Source organism: Zootoca vivipara, chromosome 10 (assembly GCF_963506605.1).
Source record: "Zootoca vivipara chromosome 10, rZooViv1.1, whole genome shotgun sequence".
NCBI lineage: Eukaryota > Metazoa > Chordata > Lepidosauria > Squamata > Lacertidae > Zootoca > Zootoca vivipara.
In genome coordinates, this window is record NC_083285.1 from 5604905 (window position 1) to 5619280 (window position 14376).

At 40.3% G+C, this 14376-nt stretch overlaps 1 protein-coding gene across 4 annotated transcripts in view; it reads right to left on the bottom strand.

Moving 5' to 3' along the window:
• Positions 1 to 14376, bottom strand: part of PHTF2 (putative homeodomain transcription factor 2) — a 67219-nt gene that overhangs the window by 12021 nt on the left and 40822 nt on the right. For 3 of the 4 annotated variants that reach the window (XM_035126715.2, XM_060279517.1, XM_060279516.1), the window contains 6 exons: positions 10563 to 10764; positions 8783 to 8941; positions 7566 to 7784; positions 7226 to 7354; positions 4755 to 5027; positions 3058 to 3189 (listed from right to left, as the gene is read on the bottom strand). In XM_035126715.2, coding sequence (XP_034982606.2) covers positions 3058 to 3189; positions 4755 to 5027; positions 7226 to 7354; positions 7566 to 7784; positions 8783 to 8941; positions 10563 to 10764 — 1114 coding nt within the window. Of the gene's footprint in view, positions 1 to 1095; positions 3190 to 4754; positions 5028 to 7225; positions 7355 to 7565; positions 7785 to 8782; positions 8942 to 10562; positions 10765 to 14376 lie in introns of those variants that run through there. The other variant, XM_060279518.1, reaches the window with a different exon arrangement.

The following is a 14376-nucleotide window of genomic DNA, read 5'->3' on the forward strand; positions in this document are numbered from 1 at the left end:
ATGTGCTACAATCCACCTCCTACAAGTAATGCACGGGGCGGGGGGCATGAAAAGATATCTGCTATCATTCTAACAAGTCACCTACAGTAATACAATGCATACAATTCTCTGAAAGTTACAGGTAGGTAGCCGTGTTGGTTTGACGTAGTCGGAACAAAATAAAAAAATTCCTTCCAGCAGCACCTTAAAGACCAGTTAAGTTTTTATTTTGGTATGAGCTTTTGTGTGCATGCACACTTCTTCAGATTCTCTGAAAGTTAAGTAGCATACAAGCAGGACAAAGAAAAAAACGCTATTTCTAAGACTGGGGACAGCAGGGCTGAAGAGAAATTAGCTTACTGTAGGATTTCCTTAGAAAGAACTGCTAATAACAAGGCCAGTGGAAGTGATGATATTCCAGCTGAACTATTTAAAATTTTAAAAGATGATGCTGTTATGGTGCTACACTCAATATGCCAGCAAGTTTGGAAAACTCAGCAGTGGCCAGAGGATTGGAGAAGATCAGTCTACATCCCAATTCCAAAGAAGGGCAGTGCCAAAGAATGCTCCAACTACCGCACAATTGCGCTCATTTCACACGCTAGCAAGGCTATGCTTAAAATTCTACAAGGCAGGCTTAGGCAGTATGTGGATCGAGAACTCCCAGAAGTGCAAGCTGGATTTCGAAAGGGCAGAGGAACCAGAGACCAAATAGCAAACATGCGCTGGATTATGGAGAAAGCTAGAGAGTTCCAGAAAAACATCTACTTCTGCTTCATTGACTATGCAAAAGCATTTGACTGTGTCGACCACAGCAAACTATGGCAAGCTCTTAAAGAATTGGGAGTGCCTGATCACCTCATCTGCCTCCTGAGAAATCTCTATGTGGGACAAGAAGCTACAGTTAAGAACTGGATACGGAATAACTGATTGGTTCAAAATTGGGAAAGGAGTACGACAAGGCTGTATATTGTCTCCCTGCTTATTTAATTTATATGCAGAATTCATCCTGCGAAAGGCTGGACTGGATAAATCCCAAGCTGGAATTAAGATTGCCGGAAGAAATATCAACAACCTCAGATATGCTGATGACACAACCTTGATGGCAGAAAGTGAGGAGGAATTAAAGAACCTTTTAATGAGGGTGAAAGAGGAGAGCGCAAAATATGGTCTGAAGCTCAACATCAAAAAAACCAAGATCATGGCCACTGGTCCCATCACCTCCTGGCAAATAGAAGGGGAAGAAATGGAGGCAGTGAGAGATTTTACTTTCTTGGGTTCCATGATCACTGCAGATGGTGACAGCAGTCACAAAATTAAAAGACGCCTGCTTCTGGGGAGAAAAGCAATGACAAACCTAGATAGCATCTTAAAAAGCAGAGACATCACCTTGCCAACAAAGGTCTGTATAGTTTAAGCTATGGTTTTCCCAGTAGTGATGTATGGAAGTGAGAGCTGGACCATAAAGGCGGCTGATCGCTGAAGAATTGATGCTTTTGAATTATGGTGCTGAAGGAGACTCTTGAGAGTCCCATGGACTGCAAGAAGATCAAACCTATCCATTCTGAAGGAAATCAGCCCAGTGCTCACTGGAAGGACAGATCCTGAAGCTGAGGCTCCAATACTTTGGCCACCTCATGAGAAGAGAAGAATCCCTGGAAAAGACCCTGATGTTGGGAAAGATTGAGGGCACTAGGAGAAGGGGACGACAGAAGACAAGATGGTTGGACAGTGTTCTCGAAGCTACTAACATTAGTCTGACCAAACTGTGGGAGGCAGTGCAAGACAGGAGTGCCTGGCGTGCTATGGTCCATGGGGTCACGAAGAGTCGGACACGACTAAACGACTAAACAACAACCACAAGGATTTCCTGCCTTGTGCATGGGGTGTAGACATAAGAAATATCAGTAGCTTAGAAAGACAGTATGACCTAGACTTGAGAACGCCAAACAAAAGTTCTCGAATTAGAGGATGAAAGTGCAGAGCTGGTTTATTAAGAAGCTATTCTGCAACTTTTATTGAAGGACAATGAACTGCTATGCTAACCTGGAATGGTAGGACGCATCAGCTTTAGGCAGGCATCCCCAAACTGCAGCCCTCCAGATGTTTTGGCCTACAACTCCCATGATCCCTAGCTAACAGGACCAGTGGTCAGGGATGATGGGAATTGTAGTCCAAAACATCTGGAGGGGGGGAGTTTGGAGATGCCTGGCTTTAGGTTTCTGTAATGGTGTTGGTTGCTTCCTCATGAGTAAACAGTTCCAAACCCTGTGCTTGGTTTTTACAGGGTTTATTTATATACATATGTAAAAGACAATACATCAAAAAGCATAACTGTACTATGAAACATAAAGTATGTGCTCCAATGCTCCAGAGAGCAAGCAAACTGAACCCGAAGAGGGGAAAACAATAAAAAACAACACAGAGTGTGGGGAGTGGGGAGAGAAAATTCAGCACAGTATGGGGAAGGGTCTTGTAACATTCAGCATCAGATACGGCATCACAGCAGCCTTTAACAGATGCCTGTGATACTAACGCAGAAGCATTCTCTACACTGCTGGAAACGGTGACATATGAGGACTAAAATAACACAATTTCCCAGAAACATCTGTCAGAAGTGTTATTAATAGTTACATGTTTAGTCCTGTGCTTTTTAAAGTCCATCAAGAAAACAACCTTCCTTTTTATTTCTTCCTTAACTAAGGCAAAGTCAGCTGATTTTAAAAACAACGAAAAGGCATTACCCTAAGGGTTCTTCTTTACAAATGAGGCTTCTTTCAACAATATATCAGACTACAAAAATGCCAAACTGTGTCATTTTAAAACCACTCTGCCTAACCAGAAACAAGAAAGTTTGGCCTTATAAAAATGTGACCTGCTAAAACTAAGACTGGCAGAAGATCTCAGTTGCTCACCTCTTGATTTTCACAATGAGAAATACTTACTTACCTGTACTACAAAACTCAGGAGAAATGCAAAAATTCAGAAGAGGGCAATGCTCAGTATTAAGTACTGTCAGTATAACACACATCTGGTTTAAAAGCATACATGGCAAACAAAAAATAAGGGCCAACAAACCTTTAGATAGGAGCGGAGGGAAAGCCACATTTTGATATTCTGCACCTTCTTTAGTCGGAAGTGAGGAACCTCAGACTTCCGTGCCCTTCTTGCAGATGTTAGGTGGCCAAAGAGTTTGGCAAAAAGTAGCCTCTGTAAGCGATACGTTACGTTTAGAGAACTAAGAACTGAAATGCATTTGGAATTTGATTACATTTGGTTTTCATAATATTATGAAATACCCATAATACCAATACAGATTTTTTAAACCATTGTAAATCTGTTGTAACTTTAGATGCTTTACATATTGTCCACATTTTAATATTGTGGTCAAATTAAAGTTGGAAATTTCCATTTACACACTTTATATATTAATTCTCAGGTATAAAATTTATTAAATAAATATTTGTACACATATTGTATACAAATTTTATATTTACCCTGTTTCTCATATTTTAAGACATACCCATAAAATAAGCCATAGCAGGATTTCTAAGCATTCAAGGAATATAAGCCATACCCCGAAAATAAGACATAGTGATAGGCGCAGCAGCAATGCCAGCCGCGGCAGGAGGAGGAGGAAAAAAATAAGACATCCCTTGAAAATAAGCCATAGTGTGTTTTTTTAGGAAAAAATAAATATAAGACATGTCTTATAATATGAGAAACACGGTATATGCAGTCATTCCTCGGGTTGCGAACGTGATCCATGTGGGAGGCACATTTGCAACCCGCAGCGTTTGCAGCCTTAAGTACTGCATCTGCGTATGCGTGTGACACGATTCAGCGCTTCTGTGCATGACGTCATTTGGTGCTTCTGCGCATGCGCCGAAACATGGAAGTAACCCATTCCGGTACTTCCTGGTTCGGCGCAGTACACAACCCGAAAATGCACAACCCGCAGCATTCATAACCCAAGGTATGACTGTACATATATGCATATGTATATGTATATGGGGTGTTAGGAGAGAGGTAGTACCACTGGTAGAGAACATGTTGTGCTCCTTCTGGGGTACAGGACATCTTCAGGAGGGGAAAGGGCTGAGGAGTAAACCCTACACAAATCTGGAGTGGAGTCCCTAAGAGTGTTGGAAGGCACCCTTGTATGCCTCCTTCCGGCAACTCCGGCAACCACGCTGGTGCCAAATGTATTGCTCTGCTTTCCTTTGGATCTTGTTGTCTCGGCAGCCCAGGACCTCCATACACACTGCCCAGGCTTGCCCCGGGGAGGTCAATTCAGTGCTAACACGAGGTTTGATTTCACCCCCAGAGGCACATTCCATTGTCTTTTGAGACAGTTGGAATGCCAACAACAATTTCATAAAATTTAATGCACCACAGTTTGTTTTGTGGCAGTTTCTTGGTGAATTAAGCAATGCGAAAAGCACAGCTCCTTTCTGTACTACTTCAAAGTAGAGGAAAGGGAGAACTACTTCTTTGAGCACTTTAGCAAGGATAGGTAGAAAAGAAATGTAATAAATCATAAATAATAGGAAAATAATAATTTTTTATTTTCCTTTTAATTCTATTCTATTTTCCTTTTAATTTTCAATTCTATAATTTTTTTTGAAGAAGAGGATGCAAATCTTAAAATAATAAGATAATAAATATGTAAAACTGTGTTCTATATCAAAAACATATATGCCAAAAAGGAAAACATAATAATACATTGCAGTTCCTTTCTTCATGTGAATGAGGAGTTTGCTGCAAATGCCTACCTGTTTGTAGGTTCTCTCAGCCACACATAATAAAAAGAAGAATATCCATACAAGGGAAACACGAACTATGAAGCATACTACAACCATGGAAAGAACCATCATGTCTCCATTTGACCCAAATGCAATAGTATAAAGTTCAGCAGCAGAATGTGTAGTTAAATGCTCCAGATCCTTAGCTTGGGAAATTCGAAATACAAACGGTGTTAAACCCAGGATTAGAGAGACGACATTTCCAAAAATCTGATATCCTATTCCTGGTACATAGCTGTTTACCTAAAGATGAGAGAAATATATATTTTTAAAACCCAACACAATAATGATGATGATGATGATGATGATGATGATGATGATGATAATTTCTTATTTATACCCCACCCATCTGCCTGGGTTTCCCCAGCATAACAACAAACAAGCCAACTATATTATAAAAATACTATAAACAACAAAAGCCCAGCACTACAGAAGATTGACCGAAATGAAAATCCTGGAGAGACTGAAATGTGGAGTGGTGTTAGTGAAGAGCAAAGGCCTGGAAGTGGAAGTGGGAAAGAACTGGTGTGGGGTGAAAACTTTAGTTTAAGGTTTCTTTTTTGCCTGATGAATAACGGTGTCTGAATCTTGGCCTGCTAAAGGATATGCTGATCCAATTGGGGGAAGAGACATTGGGAGGGGGGAGGGAGAGATTTTTTAAAAGTTTAGGGTTAAGAGTTTTCTGGAGGGAGCAGAAGAATGGCTGAGGAAATAAGTTAGAGTTTGTTTTTAATATTTTTGGTGATCAGAGAGGTGTTTGGGTAGAGAACTGCCTGTCTCCCACTCTTTACTCTTGGCATCCAGTGGCAGGGGGTGTTTTGAGGGGAGAGGGAGGGGTGGAAGGAAACCCAGACACAAAAATGGAACCTTTTGACTGCTGAACCCCTCGGGTTACCCTAGTGGCAGGAGGGGACTCGGAGGGGGGCAGCATGAAGAAGGAGGAGGATTAAGTTAATATAATAAGAATAAGATTTTGAATTAGAATAGAAAACCCGCCATAATTAATTAAAGAAGTTAGGAAATCCAGGAGGAAGAGAATCGTGGAAGCCACAAACAAACTGTTAAGAAAATAAGATTTGGAATTTATATGTTCTTCTTTTTCTTTTTTCTTTTTCCATTTTTTTCTTTTTTTTCTATTTGTGGTTTTGTTGTTGAGTTACATTGAAGAATTAGCTGGGGGATAAGCCAAACCTCAGAGATCCTCCGCCTCTGTCCTCTCAGTGGCAGGGGGGGGGTGAGGGGGGAGGAGGGAGGGGGGAGGTCAAACCCAGCTTAAAATGGACCCCTTTGTTTCCCAATGTCCATGGGTATCACTGGTGGCAGAAGTGGTCTTGTGGGTGGAGGGAAAATGAAGGGACAGAGTTTATTGTATATGCTTTGTATGTTTTGTTTTTATAAAAAAAAATCAATAAAAATTATTATTAAAAAAAAGCCCAGCACTATAATATAAAGTAGCATGTTAAGAAATACTGTTTAGTACTCTTCCATAAAAAGTAGTTTTTTGCAAAATACGCTGAAAATATGTAATATACCAGAACGGTTTTCAAATTTGTTAAGACAGAGTTGAAAGGTCAATATTAAAAGGACAGTTCCTAGGGCCTATACATATAGGGGATGAAGGGCCAAAGGATCAAAAATGATAACAAGTTGCATTCTACGAATCTCAAGCAAAATTCCACCCGTGCAATTCAGTTTTCATAGAATAGAATGACAGAATTGTAGAATTGGAAGGAACCTCAAGAGTCCAATCCCCGGCAGTGCAGGAATCTAAACTAAAGCATCCATGGCAGATGGCCATCAAATCTCTGCTTAAAAACCTCCAAGGAGGGAAAGTCCACAGCCCCCCCCCAAGGGATACCCTTTATTTCTGTGTTCTTGCCTCCTACTCACTGTAGATCCCTGCTGTTCCCAAAAAGTCAATCCTGATTGTTGGGAAACCCATGGGAACAGTATGGGATGTGAAGGAGGGAAGGGGATAATTAGCAAAAATCAAGGAAATGTTGCTGCTTGCACAATTAGTCTTTTGAATCCAACCTACTATTTCTGAAACTTTGGGGGGGAAAGTTGTTCAGGTTAGCCAGCCTTTCATGCTCATGTGTAGTGGTGTTCTAGTTTTACAGACTGAACTAAGTAAATGTACTCAATTTTTATTCTGCCAATAAATTGTGGATCTTTTATTTATTTATTATATGGGCTACTAGTAGTCAGCTGCTCTGTGTAATCTGCACACTGGGCAAAGGAAGTGAGGCAAACTCTAGACAGGTCTGCCCCACTTGTTGCTAAAAAGAAATGATTGTGTCCACTTTTATGACTGAATACGAAGCAAATTGAAACCTACAGAACTGCAATATGGTACAGACATCACTGTGCACCCCTTCAGTGAAACAGAAGTATCTTTAACTTGGGTAAAGCCAAGTTAAATATTTCTAATAGATACTCACTCTGTTCATTATCATGCCACTGATCTCAAGCACTGACATATCAGCCTTTTTGCAGTCATTACCTTCCCAAACAATTGCGCTTACTTTTTCGAGCCCAGGGTTAGAACTATGAAACCAGGGCAGGTGACTCTGTGTAAAAGAAAAAGGAAAAAGAAGGTGTTATTCTGGACAATGTATACTAAGCACTAATTTACCATTACAAATAAGTATTTTATTACCAAAAATGCCTATTTGCACATAACTACCTATATGCATTTTGTTCAGTTTACCTCTTTTTCTGCCACAATTCTAACTCACGATAGATTTGGCAGGACACGCAATGTGGTCTTTTCCCACTAACCTGGTGAAATGGGTCATCTCTATACTCTTTCTTTATACATGTGTTAACTTGAGAGTTCTCCACATCTGTCTCACTGGTGCAAGAGGAGCGACACTCTGCACAATGCAGAAGGTCCTCCCACAAGACATCTTCTGTCTCAGACTCTGGTCTTGTACTCTCAGAATCTTGTCTGGAACTTGAGCATCGCGAACTGCAACTAGTGCCTGATTTAGGGATATCCTGAAAGATAGAAATTTCATATTTGAAGGAGAACATGGTTTTTTTCTTGTTTCAATAATAAACTCATTTTTTCCCTAAAACTGCATTGGAGCTAGTAGTCTGGGACGCTGAAAGAATGCAAGGATAACAACCATAACAACCAGTATGGTATGCTAAAGGAATGCAAGAAATCAGCTAGGTAGAACAATTTCACTTAATCACAGTTTGCTGAATAAAAAAAATGAAATTAACAAGGTAGAACAGCAGGTGAATAAGATAATCAGAAGATAATAAAGAAGGACGTTGAAGAATAATTATATTTAGTCATATATTATTAAAATCAAAGAGTAGGTGAGGGCTATTCAGAGGAGTTAAAATATTTTTGATTGGCTTAGATTTGATGAAGTAGGTTGTAAATGCTATAGGATGTCTTACTGTAAGCCTATTATAACCAACTTGAATTAAAAATCAAAAACATGCCTAGACGTCCGTTTGTAAAAATAAAGCCCTTTTGCCATGCAGAAGCAGACATTTGGTATTTAGAATTAGTGATGTTTATATTTCAAAAAAATAGTATGTCTTCTGATAATTTTCTAGGTTTATAGCTCTATTACAAGCTCTATTTTCTGCAACATAACAAACCACTGGGTTTGTTAGCCCAAGGGGACATCTTATTCCTTGCTCTAATAATGCCACTTAGCTCTGTCCTTGTTCTCCCTTGGTTGTTGGGGGGGGGGAGGGGGACACAACTCAGGCTATGGCTTCGACACCTACCGTATGCAGAACAGCCATACACATCCTTGTACCACAACCACCCAACAAAAAGAAAGAGCTGACACCAAGAGAATATCTCTAGAAAGTCAATTTTGCAACCTGAAGAGCCCTATCCCTGACAGTCACCCACTGGGCTGAGGGTCCCTCCCCCCTTAAGACTATGAACTCTTAGGGGAAATAGTTTTTCCAATTATATATCCTACTGCTTTTATGAAAGTTTGTTTGAGATCATTGCAAGAGCATACCTCCACAGGGTAATGTTTCTTATAATGATGGGATTTCCTGTTCCGAAATGTGCAGTCACTGGAAGTACGTTCTGCGTTACGGCGCAAGGGATATCCTGCTTCTGGTCCCTCTTCGCTTGAAACTTCATCAGACATATTTGTCACTGTTCTGTGATTATCCTAGATTAATTAAGAATTGGCTGTTAGTAAAAACTATTTTTTTTACTTCAAGTGTAACATAATTCCACTTTGTATGCATTACAATTATTCTCTATACAGTACATTTTTATAATTGTAAAATCAGACATAAGCAATATTTTCTCCACCATCACCATAGTACTGTTACTATGCAACAAGGTAATCTGCACACTGCTTACTGAAGAATTGCAGGCAAAAATTCAGAGCACGTGATTAGCCAACCTAACAAGTATCTTTCTGTATTGTTATGAGCTTGTGGGTGCTAGACATTTCTAAATTCCTGGAACCAATAAATATTGGAATTTAATCAAAGGCTTCTAATTCCAGGAAATTCCAGACCACTATAATTCCCAGAACCAGCAAAGTGTCAGACTTTATTCATTAAATTAATGTTCATTAATTTCTTAGTAAAACTTAGTTGAACCTTCATGAGTAAGTAGGTTGTAAGAATTTAAAAGGAGGTTGCTAACACTGCTGGGATTGTAAACCAATATTTTACTGCCAACTGAAGCCAGGGAGCTATGCCAATGATACATTGCATTCACTGCTGTACATGAATTTGTACAAACTCCTCTTAAAGCCATCCAGGTTGGTAGCCATTGCTACATCTTGTGGTAGCATGTTCCAGTTTCACAAGGCACTGTCTGAAGAGAGGTCAATCAAGTCCCTTGAAGACTTACTGTAAGTCCCCTTAAGTCAAGGGACTTAAGACTTTCTGAAGGGACAAGCTTGTACAGCAAGGAGTTCACTATGGGCTAGCAGGGACATCTGGCCCAGGATGCTGTGGGAACTGCCCATTCTCCTTATCTCCCAATCTGATTGGCAAGTAAAGTACTCTGCCTGGGGTGCAAGCTCTAAAGAGCAGAATGAGCCCTTTCTATTCCAATCAGGGGTAAAATTTCTAACCTGTTCTTTAGAGATCCCCTGGAAAGAGCAGACAGAGGGATCTTTTTTTATCTGAATTTAGTGCTAAACATCACAGGTCTAAGATTGGAGGTAAATCCTGTCTGGTCTAAGATTAAAAGGCTGTTTTCACGCACCACAACTCTAGTGTTGCAGAGGGGTGCCTTTTACTTTGCACAAAGGTTTTGTGTAAAGTCAGCACCCTAGACCGGAAAAGTAAAAAAAATCAAAGAAATTGAGTGTGACAAAAATCCTTGGCTAATGTTTCCTGACTATGCTTAGAAGATCCCCCTTATATTTCCCACAATATTTTCCTTAATGTCCCAAAGTGGACCTAATAGTTAAAAGGTTTGCAGAAAACCAGGATATTAATCTAACTTCAACCTATGATTTAGTATCCTGGCTAATTCCAAAGCTGTTAACCAATAATTGTGACGCTACAGTTAGTGGAAGATTTTGTTGTTTTTTGCTGACTCCTATAAAGGGTTTGTGTTTGCGAGCAAAAGACTTGTTTATATCTCAGCCTATTCGTATGAGATCTGATCATCTAAAATGCATGCGAGAGAGAGGGAGGGAGGGAAAAAGTATTGGGTGAGATGACCTTTTTGTCTTAATCCAGCATGGGAATTCTTGCATTCTCATAATATGAAAATATTGATGCTGAACTATAAAAATATTCTAGAAGAAATGAGATACTCACTTTGTGATGATTTGTATTACTGAATGAATTTCTGACTGCTCCTGTGCTCCAGCATGTCTCTTCTGATCTGATAACTTCACACTGCGGCTCCTGGGATTGTAAAACATCTTCATTGTTTTTACCGGTCTTTTTTCCATCAAGCGAGACGTACCCATTGTCAGTCTCTGTTGACTTATCTATTGAATTCTTTGCTTTCTTTGCTCTAAACATATACATAAAATAATTGTTTGCATTACAGTTCCTCCTTATCTTGTCTCCCAAATTTCTATTCTGTACAAGGACAGAAATGTGCATGCAACATTTCACATATGAACAGATCGTAAATTTAAACTACAAAGTGCCCCCAAAGAATTTGAGATATATAAATCTGCCAAAGTCAACTGCTAGTCTTGAAGGTGATATTTAACTTAAACAAAGGTTTGGATATGCCCATGAACAAAGCAATAATGACTGTCATGGTTCCCCCTTGAAAACATGTCATTTTGAACCATCCATGACTAATTGTATCTTACTCCTCTTTAAATTTATTTCTATGTACTATTTAAAGCAATACAGTAGTAGAGTATAAGGCCTCTCTAAGCAGCAGAATCTCAACAAAAGACTAGATGAAGGTGATAAAATGCATCACAAAAGAGAACAGCAGCAAAGGATACACAAAACATACATAATAACTCCAAGCAGTGCAACACACTGCTTATATTTACCAGCTAAGTTACTTTATTTTGCTTATTCTGTGTTTTGTTTCATTGGTCCTTGATTTGATTGTATATTCTGCATATTTAATAATTATGATCTACAAGGTGGGGAGAAGCCACCTCTTGATGGTCGTAAAGAACAGCATTGCTGCGAATGGCATCCTTGGAAGGGAAAGCAAAACCTCTTGCTTTCACCATTGTGTGGTTGCATAAACCCTTTACCATACTGTGCATGTGCCTAGGCCAGAACAGAGCTGGGGAGAGGGGCAGGTGGGCCAATTGGCATGGGCCTATGATTTTGAGGAGACCTAATCCAAGTCCCCCTGGTAGAGGCAAAGGGGGACCTTTTGGTAAAGATTATTGAAATGGGACCTACATTTCACATCAGATCTGGGCCTATTACCAGCTTTGCACAGCCCTGCATGTGCCCTCTGGAGGAAACTAATTCCCAAGGTAACAGGGAGATAAAACACAGTCCTTGTCAACTCTGCCCTTATGGCAGCATCAAAGAGACTCTTCGGACCTATCTTCTTCATACAGAAGACAAACTGGGAAGTTGAGACCTGGGACTCTTCCCCATGTTCCAGTTTTCAGCCAATCAATTTTCAGCACTGCCTATTGGGTCTCAGTCCACTTGGATCAAATATTAAAGCAAGAAGGTAAGATATGGGTATCAGTAAAGTAAAAACTAAATACAAAGTATATCTGTCTGAATTAATCCCTCAAATCACAGTGCTAAAAAGGTCACAGCTACGAGAACCCGAGGTTCCCAAGGACAGCCACACCTTTGAATGCTAATCTGCATGTGCACACACACGAAAGGGATTCAAAAGAATCTGAAACATCCACTGTTGAAAAAAAATTCTCTATTTCAAGTCTATAGGTAGAACATAATCCAGAACAAAGAACAACGGAAGTCAACAAAGCAAACACACCCTTAATTTGTTAATGCCTGTGGTCAATGAACTGCAAAGGAAGCCACTACATTAAAAAAGAAGAAGAAGCAAAGTACAATCAACAAAGTAGAGAATTAAACTACCCTTTTGACATAATCTAGTATCTTATGAAAATCTATTACAATCTGGCTTTCTCTTGAGTAGCAGTTCTACATGGTGGAGTGCAAAAAACAAAACCTTGTGGGGAGGTCAGTCTGGAGGATACCCTTGGGTTGCTTCCAGGCCTCTGTTCCTGTACCCAGGAGGTCAGAATCTGTAGGAGGAAACTCAGTGAACCAGTCAAACCAGTTCCTTTGCTTTGGTAATAGCCACTCAGCTAAGTAGCCATCATCAGCATCTTAGAGAGGAATGGGTCAGCCATTTCCTACTTCACTTTACTGGATGCCAGGTCACCCTAGGGTGGAGATCAATAGGCCAACAGGGGATGTGTTTGGGTTTTGACCGATGTTGGAAGAGGCCTGCATTGCTTTGCGCTGGACCCAAAATTATGGCTTCTCCCTGGGAACCTAATGGGGAGGCAAGATCTGCTGGAGTGTTAAAGCTGTGAGCCCCTCCACCTCATTTTCAGGTAGTATATATGTGTAAATAAAACCACATATAAGAAAATCATTAAGATACCAGAGTCTCTATTGACCTTCATTCCAAGGAAACAAAATCCTCATTCCAAGGAAACAAAAGCCCCAAGTGTCTTTCGTAGCTCAGTGATCCAAATGCATGCAACAATATTTTTCCAAGATAGTCATTTGGTTACCGCAAAGGAATTTTGACGGAAACGGTGGCAATGAGGGCCAGAACAATTGCATAAATTTCCTCAATATTCAACAGGCAAAGTTGCTAGACACTTCTGTTGTCGGGGAGATTGCAAGAAAATAGTCAAGAAAGCTAAGAGATGGTTAGAGAACATGCCTCACTCTTACTATCCTGCTCCAGCAAGAGAGAGGGAACAGCAACTGCATTTTCTAAGTAGGACTGGGGAAGAGGTGAAATTATAAGATTTGTAATCTGCAAAGTCTCTTTTGAGGGACTGTATCTCAACATCTGATGTGGGACAGCAGAATCTGCTGTTTGTGGGAGCCTTATGCTCATCCTGTATATATTTTTTAAGAAATTTAAATATTACAGCAATACCATAAGCATTCAATGAGACCTTTTTCCAAAGAAAATCAAAGCCAGCTAAATGATGTTTCCCTGGAACTTCTCACCACTCAGGGAAACAAGTGTGCATTTTGTTTAAAACTAGAAGTTTAAAGGTAAAGGGGCCCCTGACCATCAGGTCCAGTCGTGTCCGACTCTGGGGTTGCGGCGCTCATCTCCCTCTATAGGCCGAGGGAGCCGGCGTTTGTCCGCAGACAGCTTCCGGGTCATGTGGCCAGCATGACAAACCTGCTTCTGGCAAACCAGAGCAGCGCACGGAAACGCCGTTTACCTTCCCGCCGGAGCAGTCCCTATTTATCTACTTGCATTTTGATGTGCTTTCGAACTGCTAGGTGGGCAGGAGCTGGGACCGAGCAACGGGAGCTCACCCCATTGCAGGGATTCGAACCACCAACCTTCTGATCAGCAAGCCCTAGACTCTGTGGTTTAACCCACAGCGCCACCTGGGTCCGTAAACTAGAAGTTAGAGCTCCCCTATTAGGAAACGTTACAGCATTTGGTTTTTTTTAGGGAAAAGGTAAGAAGATGTGACATGACTGAAGTTTATACAATTAAGCATGGCAGAGAGAAAGTGGATAAAGGAAATCTTTTCTCCCTCAAGCCTAACACTAGAACTTGTGGATATCCAATGAAGCTGAATGTTGCAAGTTTTGGGGCAGACAAAATGTGGTAAGATTGCTCTGCCCAACAAATACCTGAAACTTGTACTTCCACTTATGCAAAAGGAGAAAAGCTAATCAGATTATTTCTAATTTGTTTCACCTAACACTGAAGCACTAGCAGTAAGACGAGGAGGAAGAACACCATGAACCTTCATAAAGCCAAGTTCTGCTGTGATCTACTGCTACAAACAGGCTCTTCTGAAGAAAAGTATCAATGAGTTGCCATATTTAGCATTTATTAGAGCCTTCAGTTAAAGCACTTTGACTTTGTGAAGGATAGCTTCAAATAACAATTGTTTAACTGGAAACAATCTCAAAACTCCAAGATTATTGGATTAGCTTTCTC